The sequence below is a fragment of the Haliaeetus albicilla genome, chromosome 5, assembly GCF_947461875.1.
Source record: "Haliaeetus albicilla chromosome 5, bHalAlb1.1, whole genome shotgun sequence".
Classification (NCBI taxonomy): domain Eukaryota; kingdom Metazoa; phylum Chordata; class Aves; order Accipitriformes; family Accipitridae; genus Haliaeetus; species Haliaeetus albicilla.
In genome coordinates this window covers 6,270,219-6,290,491 of record NC_091487.1, presented here as the reverse complement: position 1 = coordinate 6,290,491, position 20,273 = coordinate 6,270,219, and the positions used below count along the sequence as shown (strand labels likewise).

General features: G+C 47.0%; 1 protein-coding gene and 1 long non-coding RNA gene across 3 annotated transcripts; both read right to left on the bottom strand.

Annotated features, from left to right (window-relative positions):
- Positions 1-482: 482 nt before the first annotated feature.
- Positions 483-2,703, bottom strand: LOC138685378 (uncharacterized). The gene is made up of 3 exons (XR_011324604.1): positions 2,135-2,703; positions 1,444-1,530; positions 483-891 (listed from the first exon to the last, which is right to left on the bottom strand). It is a non-coding gene; the product is annotated as an uncharacterized lncRNA (long non-coding RNA).
- A 2,695-nt stretch (positions 2,704-5,398) lies between these two features.
- On the bottom strand, positions 5,399-20,172 carry DACT1 (dishevelled binding antagonist of beta catenin 1). Of its 2 annotated transcripts, none has more exons than XM_069783170.1 (4): positions 19,731-20,172; positions 17,467-17,599; positions 15,778-15,933; positions 5,399-13,399 (listed from the first exon to the last, which is right to left on the bottom strand). In XM_069783170.1, the coding sequence occupies exons 1-4, from the start codon at positions 20,070-20,072 to the stop codon at positions 11,541-11,543; spliced, it is 2,490 nt and encodes an 829-aa protein (XP_069639271.1). In that variant the 5' UTR covers positions 20,073-20,172; the 3' UTR covers positions 5,399-11,540. The 2 variants fall into 2 exon arrangements, with proteins under 2 accessions (XP_069639271.1, XP_069639272.1); XM_069783171.1 differs by having other exon boundaries at positions 5,399-13,285.
- Positions 20,173-20,273: the final 101 nt, after the last annotated feature.

Sequence of the window (20,273 nt, the reverse complement as noted above, 5' to 3'; positions counted from 1 at the left end):
GGCTCCTTCCGAGATTTTGCAAGCAGCCAGTAACTCCTACCCAGCCATCTGCCCAGAAAGGGCCTCCGACTTGTCAACCAATCCATTTCCCTCCAGTGCCACAGGCTGGGTGATACTGATCTCTGCTGTGTTTTGTTATGAGAGCTTTGATGTAAGAGTCTCTGCCGAAGCGGCAGCCCCCTTTAGGGAACAAAGCCGTGGTCTACGCAGGCTCTTCACCAGTTGTCCAAGTATTAGGTTCTTTTTCCCAGCTTCGGGCAACCCTATCACTAACCTTTTCCTGTGACCTTTTGCAGGGAACCTTCTGCTCGTGGCCATCTGCGTCCTCCCCCTTTTCTTTTAAAGCATTCACCTGAGCGTTTGCAGCAAGCAATTACACACACACTGGTTTGCATCAGTCACAAAAGCTGTAAGCCTCCAATTAACCACCTCATGCCTTTTAATGATACAACGCTAAACAAGGAAGAGAATTAGAGGGAACATCCTCAGAAGTGGTTTGCAGCAGGACAGAGCAGTCTTTATTATTGTTTATATTAGGGTAGCACCTAGGAAACTCAGCTAGAGGCTGTGAAAACAAATAGAGAACTTGGGGAATTAATTTAATATGGAGAATTTATAGTCTATAGGACAAGACAGAGTAGGTGGATGAGGTGTAGCGTAATGAGGAGAACACAATGATTTTCTAAGGATTAAAATAACCTGCCAGCATCCTTCATTCGTCACTGCCAAGTTCCTGTATCCTCCCTCCTCGACACCACTTCAAGAGTGTGAATGCTGACAGAGGGCTCAATAGCAAAGATGAGTGCTTCTTGGACTCCCAGAAGACCCATGCTGCAAAGCGCAGGGGAACGCGTTGTCTCTGTCTTCAAAAGATAGCTGAAGATACTGCACCTGCTCAGAAGGTTTCAGGCAAAACAGCATTTCAGAGGAATTCACCAATTCAGCAAAATCTCAGCAAGGTGAGTCAATTTTGCCCAGGTTCCCATGAAACTCGCACAGGGCTCCATACATCAGAAACCTGCTGAGTTTCCTGCCTGGTCACCCATCTGGTTCCTCCACCGTTCAGGTTTCCAGGGCCCTGGGGCAGCCTGCTGCCAAAATAGGCTGCTTCGCAAGAGGGGATTTTGCTGCTCCCACACTTCTCAGTTTGGGGTGTCCCAGGTATTAGACCATCTCAGGGAGGAAACACAAGAGCATCCGTAGATGGAGAGCCCATGAAACCCAGTAGAGAGCTCAGCACTCCAGAGATCGGCCCTTGAGACAGCCCACACTGCAAGCTGGTGCACTATTCTCTTTTGCAGAATTTCTACTTGGTCGTGTTTTGTTCCACTTCGGAGGGAATTCAGCCTAATTTCATCAAAACTAAACTTCTTCCCAGAACAGTATCATCTTTTTAAACCCATTCCTAGCAGACACCCTCACAGGACAGCTGCAGCCACTTACCTCTCAACAGCAGCCTTTGCACATCAGTCCTGTTTCAGCTGCTCTTGGGTCAGAGAACTGTGTATCGTGTACAGCCCACCAGGAACACTGCAGGGATATACAAATCAAGTCAAATCTAAATTTTCTGGTCTGGAAGGCAGATGATACAAACTATCTTACAGTCCAACGAGATCCCCAAGGGAGGAGAATGAGGTAAAATCTCTGCGATTTATCCATGAGCTTCTAATGGAAATACTTGATCTGCCTGAGGACTACATGCCTGATACTGCAAGTGACTACAGCATAATGGGCTGACCCCAGGGCTCAGACCAGTTCATCAGACTCACAGACAAAGGAAATGAGGGAAAAGGAAGAGATTTACTTGGAAAAATCACTGCCTAAATGACATTTTTTTCCTATGATTTGCTAGAAAATAGGGGGAACAGATTTTGGAAACATTGAGATGAGGCAATACCAAAACAAAAGAGACTGAAGGATACTTAAAGTATATGAGAGGGTTCTTGTTCTGCTTCATGTAACACTGGACATTTCTCACTGCTCATGGACCAAGAGATAGCAGCAGCAGCAGCTGCTGTGCACGGACACCTTTGCTCACCGTGTTCAGCCACCAATAGGCTCCACTGGGAGCCTAATTTTATCTATGCTATGAGAAACATGTTTCCAGAAGTCTGTGTTGTCCCCAAAGACATACCTGCAACGTGTCGAGCAAGCGCCGAGGCTCCTCCTTGGGATGCAGCTGGGCGTGCTGTGAAAGCTGAGAGCTCCTGAGCACGCTGGGGGGAAGTTCTCCTGGGGAACATCTGTGGGAGACACTGACACCAGCTGTAGGGTTATGTGGGGCTTGAGCAACAAACCATCTGTCAAGACCTGCTTATTAGGATGTTTACTCATAAAATTGGCCTTTTCATCAGTGCGCCATAAGTGGTTTCTGGAAGTAGCCCTGACCACCAAGAAAACGGTCTCAGAATCAATCAACAGGAACAAGAGTGGATCCAGCAGCCAGAGGAATCAGTTTCTAGCACAAGGACCAGCAACATTTTGCCCAGCTTCACAGCTCCCATTTGTCCATTTTGCTACCCTTCCTAATTGTAGGTCAGTAAATTATTTGGGTTTTTAGATTAATATCAGTGAGGATCCTTTGGCAGGACAAAGAGCCTTTTGTTTCCTTCCTCCATGCAAAAGCATTGACTCTCTGCTATACAGTAAGGATGGTGATTTATTATTTTCACTTCTTTTGCTGTGTTTCCTGTCCATATCATGACGCTTGTGTTGAGAAGTTAATGAATGGGGGAAGCACGACAGAAAGAAAACCCACTCACCACTCACCTTTTTTTTCAAATATGAAATTTATTGCTTATTTCATATTTTTGTAATGGATTCACAAAGTTTACTTAGACCAAAGACGTAAGTGCTGTGCTCTGAAGTCATGAGGACCACCCCCACAGCTGGATGACTTCAGATGAGAGTCAACAGGACAGAGGATGAAAGTTAAACTATCCCGCTGTAGTGGCAAAGAAAAGGGAAGGGAGGAAGGCTCAGAGCACCCACATTACCGTGTACATGAGGCCATGCAGCCTACCCAGGGTGACAGTGTGCATCTGCAACAGGCCCGGGGAAGACACATGCTCTGAATCAAAAGTCAATGGCTCAGCAATAAAAGCCTCTCTCAGGGCTAAGCCCATCCTTCAAGGGCAGCAAGTCTTACCCTAGATCAACACAGGAAAAAGAGAGCAGCAGGGACCACAGCAGAGATCACTATCTCCATGGCAGGGAAAGGGAGGGGAAAGAAAGGGAACTTGTCATTTAACAGTAATAATAAACATTTCTGAGCATGCTTCCTCCCTGCCCTGCAGGAGCATCTTCACCCTAAGCAGTGATGGGCTTCAGGTGGGATGAGTCAGATCCAAACTGCCCAGTCACGATATCCCTGTCAGAAAAATATCTTGTGGTAGCTGTGGATTGTGCAGATACAGGGTTGCTTCAGGGTGTCCTGCACAGTGTTGAAGAGAGCGGTGTGTTGTTCCATACAAGCCACTCGGAAGACACCTGTAAAAAATGGATATGTTGCAGATGAGAAGGTAATAGTTTCTCTACCTTCCAAGCAACTGAACATTAAGGAAAACACCATCATGAGGTGTTTGACAGGAGAAACAAGCCAGAACTTCAGTTTCATTCAGCACTTGTGCTTTAATGCCAAGCCACAATTTATTTCATGAAGAAGAAGAAAAAAGCAGCAAAAGAAACACTTACCAGGATGAACATGCTTGCTGTGGCCTGGAGGCATGAAAGTGGCTTAGGCAATAGCAGAGATCAGGACATCCAAGTCAATGGCCAACATTGCCATTGACCTCATCGGCCACCGCGTGAGATGGCTGCTCGCTTGACGCAGTCAGGCGCTGCTCCTGTGGTTGGTACTATGGCCTTTGCAAGCTGCTCCAACAGGATTTACAGACTGTTCTCTTATCAAACCTGATGGATTTCCTCTCCCACTCCTTTCCCAGCCTTTGCCCTGCACTGGGAGATACAGAGCATGACGCAGCATTGAGGACTGACCTTACGTCTAGAAAGAAAAGGCCATCAGCATGATTTTGCCTTCCAAGGCTCTGGATTTTTAGCAAACTCCCACTCTTTCCTGAGTTCACCTTCCCGAGAGAAGAACAACTTCAGGAAATCGTGTCAGTCAAGAGTCCAGGAAAGAAAACTGTAATGCGATATAGGTCTAACCTGCAGAAACGCTGTGAAAGTCTCCTTTTACAGTGGGCCCTTCCAAAAGGAAACTAACCCACTGTAAATAATGTGTCTGGGAAGAGAAGACAAACTTTTAACCCTTCCCTTGCCTCTACTGTTTGCTCAGTCAAACTGCAGCTTTCGTTGAAGGCAGGCAAAGTCACCCTCTCTATGCTTCCTAGCTCTGTTCTCCAGCTCTGGGTAGCCCAGAGATCCCACTGTTTTGCTAATCCCACTGCCTGAAACTGGGATTCAAGTAAGATTAGCCAGGCACATGAATGGGTGGTGCTCCAGACTCTACAGGTTTGGTGTTTGCTCCTGACCTTCCCTGCCTGCATCATTCTCCCCACCTGGACATCCAAGGGAAGGGAGCAAATGTAGAAAGGGTCATTCTGTCTCTTCCAGAGTGCCATTCCCAGGGCTTACACAAAGTCCTGCTATTGATACAGAGCACAAGCACATTAGCTGTTATGTATCTCGAAGCATTTTTAGCTCGGTGTCCTCAAATACAACAAATAACAAATGCATCTCTTCCTTTATAAGCACTTCTATTACTGCTTAAAGCACGGACTGAAGATAGATACTGCTTCTCCCGAGTTCAGATTAACAGTTTGAATCAAATTTCACCATACGGGGTCTGGCTCTTAAGGGAGAGCAGGGAGTCCTTCCAACATTAACCAAGAGAAGTCACTGGGACAGCTTGTACAAACAGACATAGGACACTTGCAAACATAAGCTTAACAACCTTGATCCACCAGCATTCCTGAGCATGTGCTTAATTCACTCCAGCCACGAAGTACCCAAAGCATGCGCCGAAATGCTTCACTGAGTAAGAATGGGCTTTAATCACATGCTTAAACACTTACTGCATGAGTACTTCAGAGATTAAGATTGATTAGGTCCTTCTCCTCCCTGTACCTCATGCTTCCCCTCCTCCTCATAAAAATCTCATTTCTGAAGACACGAGGCTCACAGAGTGCAAGGAGACACAGGGAACATATTTTTCAACAGGTTGCAAATTTTCCAGCTTCCTGCCCTTGACCACAGAAGTCCTGAACCTTTTCTGGGAGAAAACACTTTATTTGCTTACAAAGCCATTACATCATGAGTCCAAATCATATAGATTTTCCTTCGGTATTGTCATGAAAATCTTAGTTCCCAGGACTTCCAACTCCAACTCCCTTAAAAAGAACAAAAGACAGATTTTTCAGAGCTTGGCTCAGTGAAATCAAGTTATTAATGTTAATATACTTTATTGATCTTAAAGGAATACAGCATGGAAACAAAAGCCATTAACTGAGAGACTCTGTTTACATTAACAAGTCATTCAGCACAGAAGGAGCAGATCCAAACTAAGGTCCCCCCAAGTACAATATAGGCAGTTCAAGTGTTTACTTCAGCCTAGCTTTAGTCTGGTCCCCAAAGTCATTTGGACCAAACTTGGCCACATTTTTTGACTGGAAGCTATTCTAGAGAGCCATCACTGGTTCAGACCCCCATGTCCCTGTCCAGGTGGAAGCACATTTGCTGTGCCCCTGGAGTGGACCATCTGGGTTAGCGTTCCAAAGGCGTCTAGCTAGCATTCACTAAAACTGCTCTGCTGTCCAAACCAACACGCAGTAAGTGGAGACGACCATGGGATTCGCTTCCAGACTGCTCTGTTGCTCCGAACAAAAGCCTGAATGTAGCCACAGTCAGAGGGAGAGAAAAATTCTCCAAGGACAGCAAAGTCCCAAGGCAGGGTGCAGTAGATGCACTCTGTCACTAGGATGGTTCATTTGGTCTGGAGGTCATCACTTTTCCTACAGTTTAGAAGCAACTGTAGGATGTAAAATTGCTGCCCAACAGTGACTTCCACAGTAGGCTAGTATATGGACTATGTCCATAACGGTGTTTGCATTACAGGGGAACGATGCCCACCATAACAGAGGACTTCAGCACAGACTGCCCGTGTGAAAGGGTGGATGAAATTATTCTGCCATAGGACAAGAGTGACCAGAAACACATGTCCATAGTTTGAATAAATGCTTGCCACCATCAGCCAAGCATTCAAAGTGAAGTTCTTTGCAAAGCAATGCAAAACTTGTCTTCAGCAGCAGTTGGGAGGACAAAAGACTAATAAATAGTGAGGAAATCCAATTGCATAGACAACTCCCATCAGCTACACCAAGATCATAGGACTACAGGAAATGGTCTGCTGGGCCAGCAGGACGGTGCATCTCCTCCAGCTAATGGTGCTTCAGCAGTTGCAGGAAAAGACAATCTTTAGTGGGAGCACGCAAGCCTGGCCACTGTTTGCAATCCATTCACCTCACACTCTTCCTAGCATCCACAGTCATTGACTGGGGATGGTAGAGCACACATCCTTCCCTACCTTCTCTGACCCCTTTGAACTTGCTGATAATGTATCTGCCTCACTATTTCCTCCGGCAGCAAATGCCCTGCTACATAAAAAAAGCACCTTCTATTATCCCTTTTAAATGGATCTCCCACTCATTTCCTTATGTCTCCCCTCATTCCAGCATTGTGGACTTTTTTAAACCCCAGAGCAATTGTTTCTCACCACTGTGCTCCACCTATAATGTTTAGTTAGAGAAAGAAACATCATGCCATGCAAGGAGCCTGAACACAATTCCTTGGAGGTTCAGAGAAATTAAGGAGAAAAGCAAGTTTGAAACATAGACCTGGAGTTTATGAATTCTCTCCATTGGTTTGCAGTCTCTGTATCCTCTCTGCACTGTGCACAGGACACTGCAAAGAATTGAGAATGGTTCAGTTTTTTGTACTAGCAGCTCAGTTGTATGTATTATTGTTGGCTACTCCAAAGGTACATACTAGATGCTGAAGTTAGCTATTAAAAATGTCTTTAGCTGTTTCTGCTTCCTCAAAATGTTCATGTCCTTGTTCTCTCCTGTGAGAAAAATCACAGGCTGAGGGAGAGCCCTGCCTGGCATGGCGAGTCATCTGCCGAGTGGCGACCACGGCTAATAAAAGCCTTTGCTGCCCTTTGTGGCAGAAAGGGATGGAGGTCCCTCAGGGATGGCTTTGCTGGCTGCCACCTGAGGAGCGCCTGACATTTCCGTGAGCCAACAAACAGATAGATTTGGGATTAGTGAAGGCACAGGAGAATCTGTTGTCAGTCCTTATCCAAGATGAACCCCATGCCAGAAGAAAACTAGAAAACTGGTAAGGGATGGACAGATTCCCTCTGAAGCCCCAGGACAGGGAAAGCTGCAAGGGGCTGGGACCTACAGGCTCTCTGCAAGCAGGAGTTGTGCTATGGAAGGTCAAAACCAGACCTGGGCGACTGGAGCTTCTCACTTGTCCCAGTAAAGGGACAAGTCCCGCTTCCAGGACTTGGCCAGATGGTTAAAGCACCTTGGCAACCGGCAGTGCTGATAGTGGCCTTGATCATTTAAAGAGCACTGGAAGAAATGAGGCAGAGTCCCTCGGAGGACTCCGTTTAGCCCAGTCCAACTTACCGAGCTAGGCATTAGACTGGAACACCTCCTCTCTCAGCCTCTCTTGGAAATACAGACGAAACAGGATCAGACCACTCCATTTATGGGACTCTCCATTCCCACCTTCCTTCAGACCCAGCTACCGAAACCGGCACATCGCGTTTCTCACGACAAAGCGTGAGGTCCACAACAGAGGCCCCCCACGCAGTTGGGAAGTCTAGGCACAACGCCAGGGCCTCTCTCCGACCCCGCACGCACCAGACACAGCTTGCTTTGTGATCCGCTGACCCACAGCTGGTGGCTGGGGTTAGGAAGCAGAAGAGAGACCCAAAAAGCCTGCTGGAAGGCAGACAGCCCACTGACACTCTCACGCCTTTCAGACGACAGCACCCCAGAGCGTGCGTGACGCCGATTCCTGCGCTGGAAGAGATGGTACTTGGGAGGTGTGCAGCGACGCTATATAACCTGAATCGCAAGAAATCCAGCTAAAGGGGTCTGCTCTTGGTCTTTATGTTAAGCATATGCTTCTGTACTTCCCTGCATTCAGTTATATATGGAGCACAGGGGTAGCTAATCCCAAACCTCCCTGCCACAACCTGCCCCCACCTTGAAATAGGCCCCAGTGCAATGAAGAGAAATGTTCCCGCTTCAAGCTTCCAAAGACTACCATAAACACTGGGGATAATTAAAACGTGAACATTATGAAAAATACACTGGCAAGGACTCAAGGCTGTGGAGCTGGAAAGCCAGGTAGCTTAAAGAAGTGCCAGATATTTAACTGGTCTCCAAGATTAGCAGATGTTTTTCAACCTAACATTGCAAAAACTTACTAACTTAGATGTGTTTCCTAAATCAGAACCAGAGAACAGGATGTGTGCTGTGTATTGGGACCATATCAAGTACTTTTCCAGCACTATAAGATCTCTTATTTAGAAAAAAAAAAGGGGGGGAGGGGGATAGAGAGAAAAAAACTATTTCTGTTTAAAGGATTCTGAATGCTTACCTAAATCGTATATGAAAAGGAAAATTCATTCCCCAAACTGAGAAGACTCAGACGCAATTAAGATGGAGATAGCATCAGCCCATTTCCCCGTCTGGTATAGAGCTATTCAGCAAGACTACTGCAGAATACAGTGGTTGCAGCTGATACAGTCTTAGCGATATTTAGGTGGTTATTTTCTTTTTTTTTTTTACTCAATTATCTAAAAAGAAACTATTCAGCAGCTCATTTTTGAAAACCAGTCTCTCACCTGGTATGAGATGATCTGCTATGGCACTGCAATTAAAAACTCATCATCCCAAAGCCACTGGTTTGTCTTCTCACCAGCGGCTCCTTTACAGCCAGAGAGACATAGAGTGCACATCTGAAGATCCTCTCTCCTACTCCGCTTCACCTTTGAGATTTGCAGGAATTTGCACATGTTTTTCTCGCTCAAAGAGAGATTATGTGGCATGATTAAGAGGTACTCTAGGAAAGAAGCTACTAGCTTTGACAAGCTTCTTGACATTCCCTTTGTTTGATATAACACCCATCAGTTATTAATGGGAATGCATTAAGCTGCTGCTTAGCCTTAGTAATGCCATGTTTAATAACAAACATTATTTCTCTTCCCCTCTCTGCAGTGGCAGCCATTGTCCAGTACTTTCTGGATGAATTATTCTGTATCAATATATAAAATTTTTATACATACATACATATATATATATATACAAGCTGCTCTTCCATGTGTAAAGCAATGGGAGAGTTATGACCAGATAAGGTGAGTTACAGCTTTTCCTGTATCATGAGAGATGGAAGTGCCAAGACTTTCTGGGTCACTGAATCCAGAACCTTGTGACCATACTGCAAGACCCCTTACAGAAACTGACATTCCTCTACTAAAAAAAAAAAGAAAAAAAAATACGAGAGACATTTTATAGGTAGGGATTTACTACACTGCAGATTAAAAAATAAAATCTGCCTCTTAGAAAAAGCATTACCACTGTCTCAGAAGCTGCTCCCGGAGGCATTTAATTCTGGGTGGATCTCTCCTTCCTGCATTTGCAATGCAAGGAAACCTGAGAAAAAAACTGCTCTGCCTTTCAGGTAGGTGACAGCAGGAAGGACACAGAGCAACCACAAAGACGTCTGCTCAGCAGATCTTGCTATGGAACAGGCAGGCTGCACGCACGTCCCTGAAATTCATACCAGTCACAGCATCCACACCGCTTGTATGTCCACTGCTTCACAGATGCCAGAGCAGAAGATGAACCTGCAGAAACCAGCCCAACCCCTGGGCCTGCTCCATCAGACATGCCTGCCATAAACCTCCAGCCTTCCCACCAGGCAGCTTCAAAACTGTTGCTGCAAAGGGAAGCAGTGCTGTCTACGCTTAGCTCCTTTCTCCTTTGCTGGCAGACTCACCTCCAGTCCTACGGGAAGAAAGAAACTGAGACGGAGACCGGTGGGTGCCACAATTGTCACTTCTTTCCATAACCTTGTCAGGGTTGTGATACAGTCAGCCACCATACCTAAAGAGGGCACCAGGGACCACAAGCCTATCCTCTCCTCCACCCAGCCCAGCTCCCAGAGCACACAGCTCTTGGGGATTCATTTACTGGACGTTTCAGAGGGACACCTGTCGTGTTACACAGATCTATTCGGTTACAGAAACCTACCATCTGCCCCCGTGTTGTACCAACCAAAGTCTGCAAGCACCCTGACAGAGAGGAGGATTAATATCACACGTCCACCTGCTCCGCAACGTGAGCTGCCCATAAGCAACAACCTGAAGATGTCTCTGAGCTCCTAAATCCCACCTTGCCCTTAAAAAATGCAAGTTATGGGAAGATCAAGAGGAGCCATGACAATCCAGTTCCCTCAAAGCACAAGTCACATCCACAGCAACATTTTAAACATTTTAGGCATGCTCCGTTTCCTGCATGGCTAAATGCAGAGAATGTTAACAGGTCACATCAGAGACATGTAAGTGGTGACGACACCAATATAAAACCATTGACAGGGTCTGCACCAATGTAACAAACTTTAAAAAAGTATTAAAACAGACTGTTTATTACAGCATATGATGTGTTATATTAATTTACACAATGATATATATATAAAAACAGCCATTGATGATGTACAGTAAATTGGACATCAACAGGAATATTAAAACTACTGATACTCATGCACGTGACATGCATATGGTGTTTTTTTTTTTTTTTTTAAAGCAGTTTTACACAATATACTGAAGTTACTAAGCCTTGGTCAGCTGCTCCAACAGTTTACTCTGAACATCACCGCTATCCGCAGCGGGACTCCCAGGAGATCGGAGCAGAGTGCACTCCAGAGAAGGCGACTTAACCTCGGAGACAGATTGAACAGGAGCCCTTTCCTGGTGGGGGAAGGCTGGGGGATGACAGGGGTGAGTTTCAAGAAGAGAATCAACAAGAAAAGAAAAAAAACCAGGCCAGACTACCAGGAGGAAGAAGTTCAAGATGTGGCAACAGGAGCAGTAGAAAGGGACAAGCAAAAACATGAAGACCACCCACACTCCCTCCCCCTTACCCCCTAAAAACCTATGACCTTAAGCTGTCGATATCCTCTATAAGACCCAGAACTGGAAAAACTAGGCAAGGAAGATCCATTCCCAGAAACATTAGCCTTTTTTCAAAGCCTTCTGACACCATGCACTGGAGGCCGTTCACCACTGAAATGGCAGTGTTATGGTTTTTTTTTTAAAAATGAGTATAATGGTCTTTTATTTCCACGTAAAAGGCACTAGTATCCACCCAAGTTCTGAAGACAAGTGACATAATTTACCTTAAGTTTTAAATATTTGTATAAAAAAAAAAAATCTGTGGAAATATATACACAAAAGCACCTTGCTTCCGAAAGCAGAAGCAGATACATTCCACCAAGTCACCTCACTAGACGGTCGTCATGAGCTTCAGGGAGCCCGACCGAAAGCGGAGAATTTTCTTCTTGAGATTATGGGAGGCTTTGATTTTGACAAAGGCCTTTGCCGCATTTTCATGCAGCTCCGGCGCCGCGACCGTTTGGATGGGGAGCGTCTGGACAAACTGAGACCAAATAAGGCCCCCGCTCTCATCAGAGTCGCTGGTGGTCGTGCTCTCCCCTACGAACTCCACCTCGCTCAGGCTCGACTCGCTGTCTCCAAAGCAGTTCGTCGTGTAGTTGCTCTGCTCGTCCTCGCTCGTGTCCACCACGGTGGAGTGGAACAAGGACTCGCACTCCGCCGAGTACTCCGAGTCGCTGGCCACGTAGGCGTACGGGCTGACGTAGGGCAGGGGGACTTGCGAGTAGACCCCCACACCTTCCCGCCGGTTCCTCCTCGCCCTCCGTAGGGCCTCCTCGTAGGAAATCTCTGCCGAGGACTTCCACCGGCGGTAGTCGGCCCGCTTGTGTTTAGGCTTGGCCACCACAACCTCTCGGCCATGGCCGTGGGATCGGATGGCGGATCTGTGGAGGCCAGCCTGCCGACTCTGGAGGCCCGACTCTGGCTGCAAGCCGCTGCCTCTCTTCCCCCGCGAGGAGGGTTTTTTCAGTTTCTTATTTGTATCCAACTCATCAGGAAAGCGGCACTTCTTGCCGACCGGCTTGGTTTTCTCCCGCAAGGTCTGCGAACCGTTTTCCAGCCCGTTGGCAAGGTGGGGCCTGTGTTTCACCACGGAGCTTTTCAAAATCTTGACATTTCGGGTGCCTTTGTGAAGCTTCACGCTTTGCTGCTGGGCCGGTATGTACTGGGCGTTCACCAGCAACCCATCATCCAGGCTCTGGGAGGAGGAGCCCTCGCTTTTGAAATCCAGCGCGGGCCTCTCCTCGACAGCGGGTGACGAGGAGCGAGCCGGCTGCAAGCCGCTCTTCAGCAGGATTTTTTTGGGAGGCTGGCTGACCCTGTTCTCCGGCTGCAGCACCACGGGCTTCCCTGGGCTCTCTTTGGGAGACGTGGCAAAAAGCTGGCCATTCTCCTTGGGGACGTCCCCTGCCACGGCCGTTGCGTTGCGGTTGAGCTCCGGAGGTGCCGGTTTGACGCCCCGTTGCAGGTGCTTGCTCTGAAGTTCGCTTGAAGCACCGGCCGGGAAAGCCGCCGGCAAAGGTGCCTTCCTACTCTCCATCTGCTCACCAGCCGGCTCCCTCGGCCTCTGCTTTAACGGGGAGGGTGCTGTGTGGTCCGGAGCGGTGGTCCCACCAGAAGGCAAGGACGCTTGCTTGGAACTCTTCAGGTTCATGACATTACCGTGAGCCACCACCCCTGCGGGCTGCCTGACGCACATGCTTCCATGCCTCAAGATCCCTTTGGTGGGATCGGCGTTGAGACTCGTCCTGGGTTTGTTAGTCCTTACCGCGTGAGTCTTTTTCTGAACCAGGCTTAAGATGTAACCGTCTATCCTCTTGCTGGTGGAAGGGCATGGCGCCGGCCAGGAGCCTTGCGGCAGAAAGGCGTTGGCGGGTTTTCCCGAGTCCGTTTCCGATCCGGCACAAACGTCGCTAATATCGCAAGCGAGCCTCTCCTCTTCTCGCTGGGGGTTTTCAGTCACGGGGAGAAGAAACATGGGACTCTGCACAGCTACCGCATGGAGTGGGCTGGGGTACCGGTAGACGTCATTCCCGTTTTTAGACACCAGATCGCACTGGTACTTGGGATGTACATCTGCAACGACATCGAGGGAATTTGAGTGCGGTGTGGACAAAGAGCGACAGACAGAGCCTGCGGTCTGGTCCTCATGCTGGCCTTCCTTATTATAGTCCATCCAGCCTATGAGATCTGAAAGGCATTTTAGAAGAGTTTAGAGAGCCTGCCAGGGACAGTTCTGCTACGTTTTTCATGTGCCATCAAGGACTCCGGTCCCATCTACACATACGATGCAATGTTTATACTATAGCAGCACTGTTCAAACAGTAGAAACCTCGCAACCAGGGATGCCATTCAAGCGATACAAAAGCAGCACTATTCTTCTGTGGGTCTCTTTGTACCTGCATTTATGTAGGATTTCCCCCAATGTGACCACACGGTTAGAAAAATAAAAATCACAGCCCTAATGACAACATTTACATTGGTTTCAAACCTGTGCCTAGATTGCTAAGAGCTTCCTAATTTACATCCAAGCCACCCAGAAGTCTGTAAAGGTCTGTAATGTTTATATGTTACACAGTCACCTGTAAAGCTCACTGCAGGCCTCAGCATGTATGAATTTTATATTTTGTTTTGCTAAATCCAAAGAGAAACATAAAAAATCTAGATGAGAGACCAATTAATTCTTTTAGCTTATTGACAAATTTCACTTCCAGATTTTTTCAAGCCTATCTTGGGTCAGAAAAAAATCCAGATTTAATTTTATTATTGTTATTATTATTATTATTATTATAATTACTACTATTATTATCATCGTAATTATTTTATAATAATGCTAATAATAATAACATATGCTCTTTTTGAGCAATAAAGGGTTAAAGAATGGGAAACAGGCTCATCTTTCCACACAAGTACAAGGAGTGCAGGTCAATCCAGCTGACATCCTAGCCTTGGCTCTGCAAAGAGAGTTCTGTAAGAGAAATCCAGTGCGTTTCAAGATGCATGAGTCAGATTTAATAGCTAAGGCACTTATTTAGGAGGTAAGCGACCTTAGGAGCAGGTCTTCAATCCAAGCACCTAAGATTATTATTATTTTCTTAAGCTTATGTTGCCCTTGTCTTCTTGAGTAGGGGTACAATCTAAATGATCCTTCCAGGTCACTGTCAGTCCTGTTTTCTACCCTTGGGCTAGAAACTTCAACCAGGGTACTCAAATTTGAGCACTCAGTGCTCATCACTTATCTAAGGCTTATTTCAAAAGAGGTCTCACAGACTTTGATAAAATTTGCTGATAGAGATGATGTTCCTATGTGGGCAGGAGAGGAAGCACTGGGAAGTTAGGGGCAGGAACTTCCTCCAGATCACCTCACAGTTTTCCCACATTTCCTAAATTCTTTGTCAGAGTCAGGAAATGTTGCCAAATAGACTTCCTTGAAACATGCCAGTTTGTGAAATTTCATCTCTAAAAGTGAGACGGTATGATTAATGAGAGTTTTAGGGTTTTGTGATGTATACAGAAAAAAACAGCAATGCAATCTGCTGGAAATCCTTGTGTATACTTTTCTGTTTATGTATGGCCGATGAAGATCACATATAGCTTACAGCAGGGAGCACTAAATTACCTCAAGCTGCTGGAAGGATAACTTAGAGGACTTCTCAGCATCTCAGAATGAATGTATCCCAGGCTGTATTTTCCCACTTTAGAGTTAGAAGAACTTGAATTATTTTGTCCTCGATTCACAAAAAAATCACTGTAAATTAACCTTAAGGAGCAGAATGGAAACTGGAAATACTATGGTTAGAAGCATCCTCCACAACCCAGAATGAACTAAGGCTTCTGAATGAGTATATATTGAATGAGCAATAACGCTTGATCACAAAAGTCCTACTGAAGTGTCCTTTCTGGACAACAAAGGAGGCCTTCCTTATTTAACCATCCCACACATTAAGGCTTGCATCTTCAGCCTAATGTCCAAGGAAAGTCAACAGCTCTCTGCCAAAGAGACAAAATACTTTCTCCCTGTTCACGATGTCTATTTGTCTATACTATATAAACGCAGGACACACCTCAGCATGGTCACCCAGGGGTTAAGGACCATCCGAACTGACAAAATGACTGGTACAAATAGACTGCCATGCACCCTGACCTCCTAAAACCTGTAGCTAGCTCCTTGCTCTGTCACTTTAACGAGGACGTGGCTGCTGAGGTATCTTTCATTATTGCTACTTAGTAAAAATGCTTTTCTAAAGGAAAGCAAGAGAAATTAGGTGACTAATGTGTTTTATGTGTATAGGTACCACTGCCCTCTACTGGGTAGAGCAGCTGTCATATTTTCACATGTTATTTTCATGTCTTTAGAGTGGCATATTCACATGTAAGGCTGGACTAGTGGAGGGCAAACGGTCCTGCCTCATGACCCATGTACGTGACAGGCACTGGAATCTTTTCAGAGCACAATACATCAAATGAAAGGAAGAAGGGTTAATCCAACCCAGATACTCCTGAGGCAGTATTTCCAAAGCCAAAGCCACCTCCTGGAGTATGATGTATTCGACCTGCTTTTACTATACCTGCAGATTTAGGGCGTCCATCTGAGATATTCAGTGTTGCCTCCAAAGGGCTGCAAAAGCAAGTGCTAGAATGGCAACTGGATAAACACTCACTGAAGACAGAGTTAGATGAATTGGAGAGCGATCCAGAAGCTCCATCACTCAGCTCATAAAACCCTATAAAAATAAGAGTTTGGATTTATATTAGTTATGTCTACACAAAGTTACCATTTGTGTCCCTAGAAAGGCAGTCAAGCTCGTGTTTATGTTGGCTTACTCTATTGCAATTAGTTATGGGACTTCATTCAGTCACCCAAAAAACAGTGCACAATTTAGTAATATCCTCATTGCTATGAAGGATTCCGTTTAAAAGTAAAGCACTTAAAAGTAAAAAAGCAGAACTTTACTTAGCATATGCAAATTGGAACTTTTTTTTTAACCTTTACATGGGTTTCCACCTTTTAGCAAGAAAGATCCAGGCTGTGTTTGACACCCCATTCATTTAATAGTGTGTTATGCTTCCAAGACAAGCTCTCCAGCCACTGCTGGACTACAAAATTTTTACCAAGTGCTGGGCCCAATGCTATCCATTATTTTCATCAAAGTTCTGGAGATAAACAGTGGATGACATGAAAGAAGGAAAATGGTAAATAATGTGCAGACACAGAAAATTTTATTTCTTGGTAAACTGGGTCTACTCAAGAAAAATATGACATACCATAATCAAGATTTAACTTTAGGAAAAAGGAATGCAGGGCATGTCTACAGAATGGGGATGTACCCTGGAAAACAATAATCCTGAAAAGAACTTAGTCAGCATGGAAAAGCAGCTCAATCAAGCTTAATGATATGGCAAAAAAAGCTAATGAGATTGTTGGACGTACAATGAGACTAATGAATAGCAGTAGGGAAATGACTTCAGCAGTCTATACAGCACTGGTAAGAAAGACATTGGAACGGTATGCCTAGTCCTCGACTCCAGCACGCTTAAAACAAAGCTAAAAAATTGGAGAGAGGCCACAAAGCTATTTAAGAGCTTGGAAAAATGCCTTAAAACAAATGACTTAATGAACTTGACCTGTTTAGCTCATCAAAAAGAGTCAGGAATTATACTCTATAGCACCTCCAAGAGGAGAAAAAGCTGGGTACTAGAAAAGACCTTAGTCTATGGGAGAAAGGGGTATAAAAAAATCAGTGATGGAACAAGTCAAATTCAGATCAGAAATTAGCAATAGTTTTAACAATTGCGAGTTGGTGGATTCTTCACTTTTTAGCGTCTTCAGAACAAGTCAAGATGCCTCTAGGAAAGGTTCCCCATAGTTAAATACCACTTACTGGCTTCAACACAGTTAGAATGGGATGAAATTCAATATATGGGGGATCAAACTGTTTGATTCAGTGTTCCCTTCTGGCTGTAAGATCAATTTTGACATGTTTCTCCTGCTGGTGGTGCTTCCTTTCACCATTTTTCCTGCAGCCTCCTTCCTAATATGCAGCAGAATTAGAACTTTTTTGAACTAATTGGTGGGTGGCCTTGGAAAAAAAATAAAATGCCCCAAACACTAAAAACCTAATTAAGCTTGAAATGCTTCTCTGAATATGTTGTCTATAAACAGCAACGTTTCCAGTGGTAGGTGAACTTTGCTAGTAGGTATTGAGTTTAATTCCAGGTACCAAGGGAGGCTCCATTTTGCTGAATATTGGCCTTACCTGAACTTGGACGACTGTCTGTCTCAAGGTGTTCATCTGTCGTTTTTTCCACGTCCAGGCGGAGATCACTTATTTGCTTATCTAGCTCTTGTAACTGATTTAGTAGGCCGGCGTCCCTCCTCCTCAAGCAGTTCTGGATAACAAGAAGACAAACATCAGCTCCTTCAGTGAGGCAGACATGAAGGGGCTCCAAAGACAATCAGTCTTCTCCATCTGAGCATCGTGGAAAGACCTTGTCGATACTCTTTTATAAAAAAACCAGAACAGAACAAAGCCCTGAAATACTAGATAGACGCTCTGGATAAATACTTAACTGGCAGGAATTATGCAGGCACTTCATTCCAGCCCCTTCCAGCCAGTTCTACATAAAAAGCACGCTCCACAATTTAGGAAGACCAACACGGTATGTTGGCAAAGTGTGTGCTCCTTTGCAGGACCACAGCTGTAACAACAAAGCTGTACTGTATGATATGGTCAAACCAGACCTGTGCACATGAAATGGGCTACTTCAGTGAAAGCACAGCTTTGCCAGCGTAACAGGGGACATTCACCACCACAGTGACGTTAGTCAGAGACCAAATCTCTTCACACAATGGGAAGAAACAGCTCAGCCAACAAGTGCCTGCAGTATGGCAACCACCTTGTTCTGCTGCACGTTATGAGCTTCTAGTCTACCACACAGACAGCAAGATTCCCAGGGCTGGGATCACAGCCCTTTTATTAGTTTTGCAGTGCAGCAGGAAGGAAGAGTAATTCTTCCTCTTCTCCCATTATAATTGTATAAAATTGCTGTGAGATGAATTTTAAGGCTATTTATGAAGGTAATTTGATGGCATAAAATAAGCAATAAGAAATGATTTTGTAAGGCACTCATTAACCCACGGTCAACGCAATCAGTTTCCCTGTGTGTATTACAATGTTGCTTATCCATCATCTGTTCAGCTGCATACCCTTTAATTGTTCTGGCTACGGGGAAGGCGGGGGGGGGGCAGGAGGAAGGTTTATCTCTTTTTTTTTTTTTTTTTAAGTGCATCATTTGATCTGTGCCCAGCAGTGCTCTGATACGCTCATCGCAAAGAGTTTTGATGCTCATAACTGGACTAGTTCTAAGCCCGTTAAATCCAGGACAACCTTTCCCCTGGGGTGGGCCAGCCCTCAGGCAAAGGGAAACCAAACGCCAATAGTATTAGCGAGGCCGTTTGAAGACGCTGTGCTGGCATTGAACACCATCCTTGGAGAAGCTAAAGGGACGATCCCAGGTCTTCTCCTACATTTCTGACGGGGAGCCGGGAGCTGGCTGGAAGGAAGGAAGCCCGGCTGGCAGAGGTGATGGGTTCCAGGGGTAACTCACTGCGCCACCTAATGCCACCAGCGTCCCCCTCCCCCAGCGAGCACCGCATCTGGCTCCAATCTGCAATGTCAAGTGCACAAATTAAAGTGCTACCACAAATCCCCCTGGTTTTGGGGTTGGGGTTTGGGTTTTTTTTGTTGGGGTTTTTTTTTGAGTAATGATTCCCTGGTCCTTCACTACGGCTCTTTGGCAGCCAGCCCCTTCTGAGCAGAAAAATGATTTATTTCTATCTTTTAAAGGAGGAAATAAGCTTAAATGAACTAAGGCAAAGGCTAACAAGAAAAAAGGGGGGGGGGGGGGAAGGGGGGGGCTGGGGAAAAGGAGAAATCAGGCAAATAAATCACGCAATCCAACTTCTCCCTGGGTGAAAGCAAATGCTGAGCCGTGCACAAAGACCGCCAGGCACAGCTGTACGCTATTTTCATTGAAAAACGATCTGCCGCTTCATGCCGCCCTCCGTCTCTTCCCACACCAGCGCCAAAGCCCGTCCTTCGACAAAAGCATCCCTTCTTTTTTAAGGGGCCCGATCCCGCCCGTTACCTCCTCCCGGGGTTGCGACCCGGGCAGCTCGCTCCCAACTTCCATTCAAGGCAACGGCGGCGCCTCTCTTGCCTTGAATGGAAGTCAACCGGCCGGCCCGGCTCTGGAAACCGAAGGGAAACTCCGCAACCACCAGCTAAAACCCGGCCGTTCACCGATTTGTCACCTCTCCGTGCTTTAAACCCCCCCCCCCGGAGGTCGCTCCCCGTCTCCCATCACCTGCGCGCCCGGTCGGCCGGGACGCTGCGCCGGCGGTGACAGCGGCGCGGGCACGTCTCCCCTTCGGGGGCACCGCCGTCCGCCCCAGCCCCTTCCTCGCCCCTCCGCGGGTCACGGGAGAGCATCGTGTGTCCCCCCCCCCCTCCCCGCTCACCAGCTGCCTCCGCAGGAGGAGGATGTTCTCCTCCAGGAACTTCTCCTCCAGGCTGCGAGGCGACGGCCCCTCGCCCGGCGGTTCCCCTCGGCCTCCCTGAGCCCCGGGCACGGCCCCCGCCGGCCGCCTCAGCAGGAGGCTCTTCACCAGCAATTCCTGCCGCTGCCTCAGGTACTCCAGCTCGCCCAACCCGGCTAACGTGGCTTCCAGCCTCTCCCGGGTACGTTGCCGTTCCGCCTCCGCTTCTCCCTTCTCCCGCCAACGCGCGTCGGGCTCCCGCGGCCCTCCCGCCTGCCCCGGCCCCGCCACAGCGGCGGCGGCCGCCGCGGGGCTCGCCTTCATCGCCGGGGAGGGGGCGGCCGCCGCTGACAGGGCCCCTGCCCGCGGGGGGCCGAGCGCCGCCGAGCGCCGCGCTGCCGCCGCCGCCGCCGGTCGCGAATGGGCCGCGGGGCGCCCGGCTCCCTCCCCGGCTGCCGCCGCCCCGCGCCCGCCCACCGCCGCGCCTCCCCTCCCTCCTGCCCTCCCTCCCTCCCTCCACGCCCG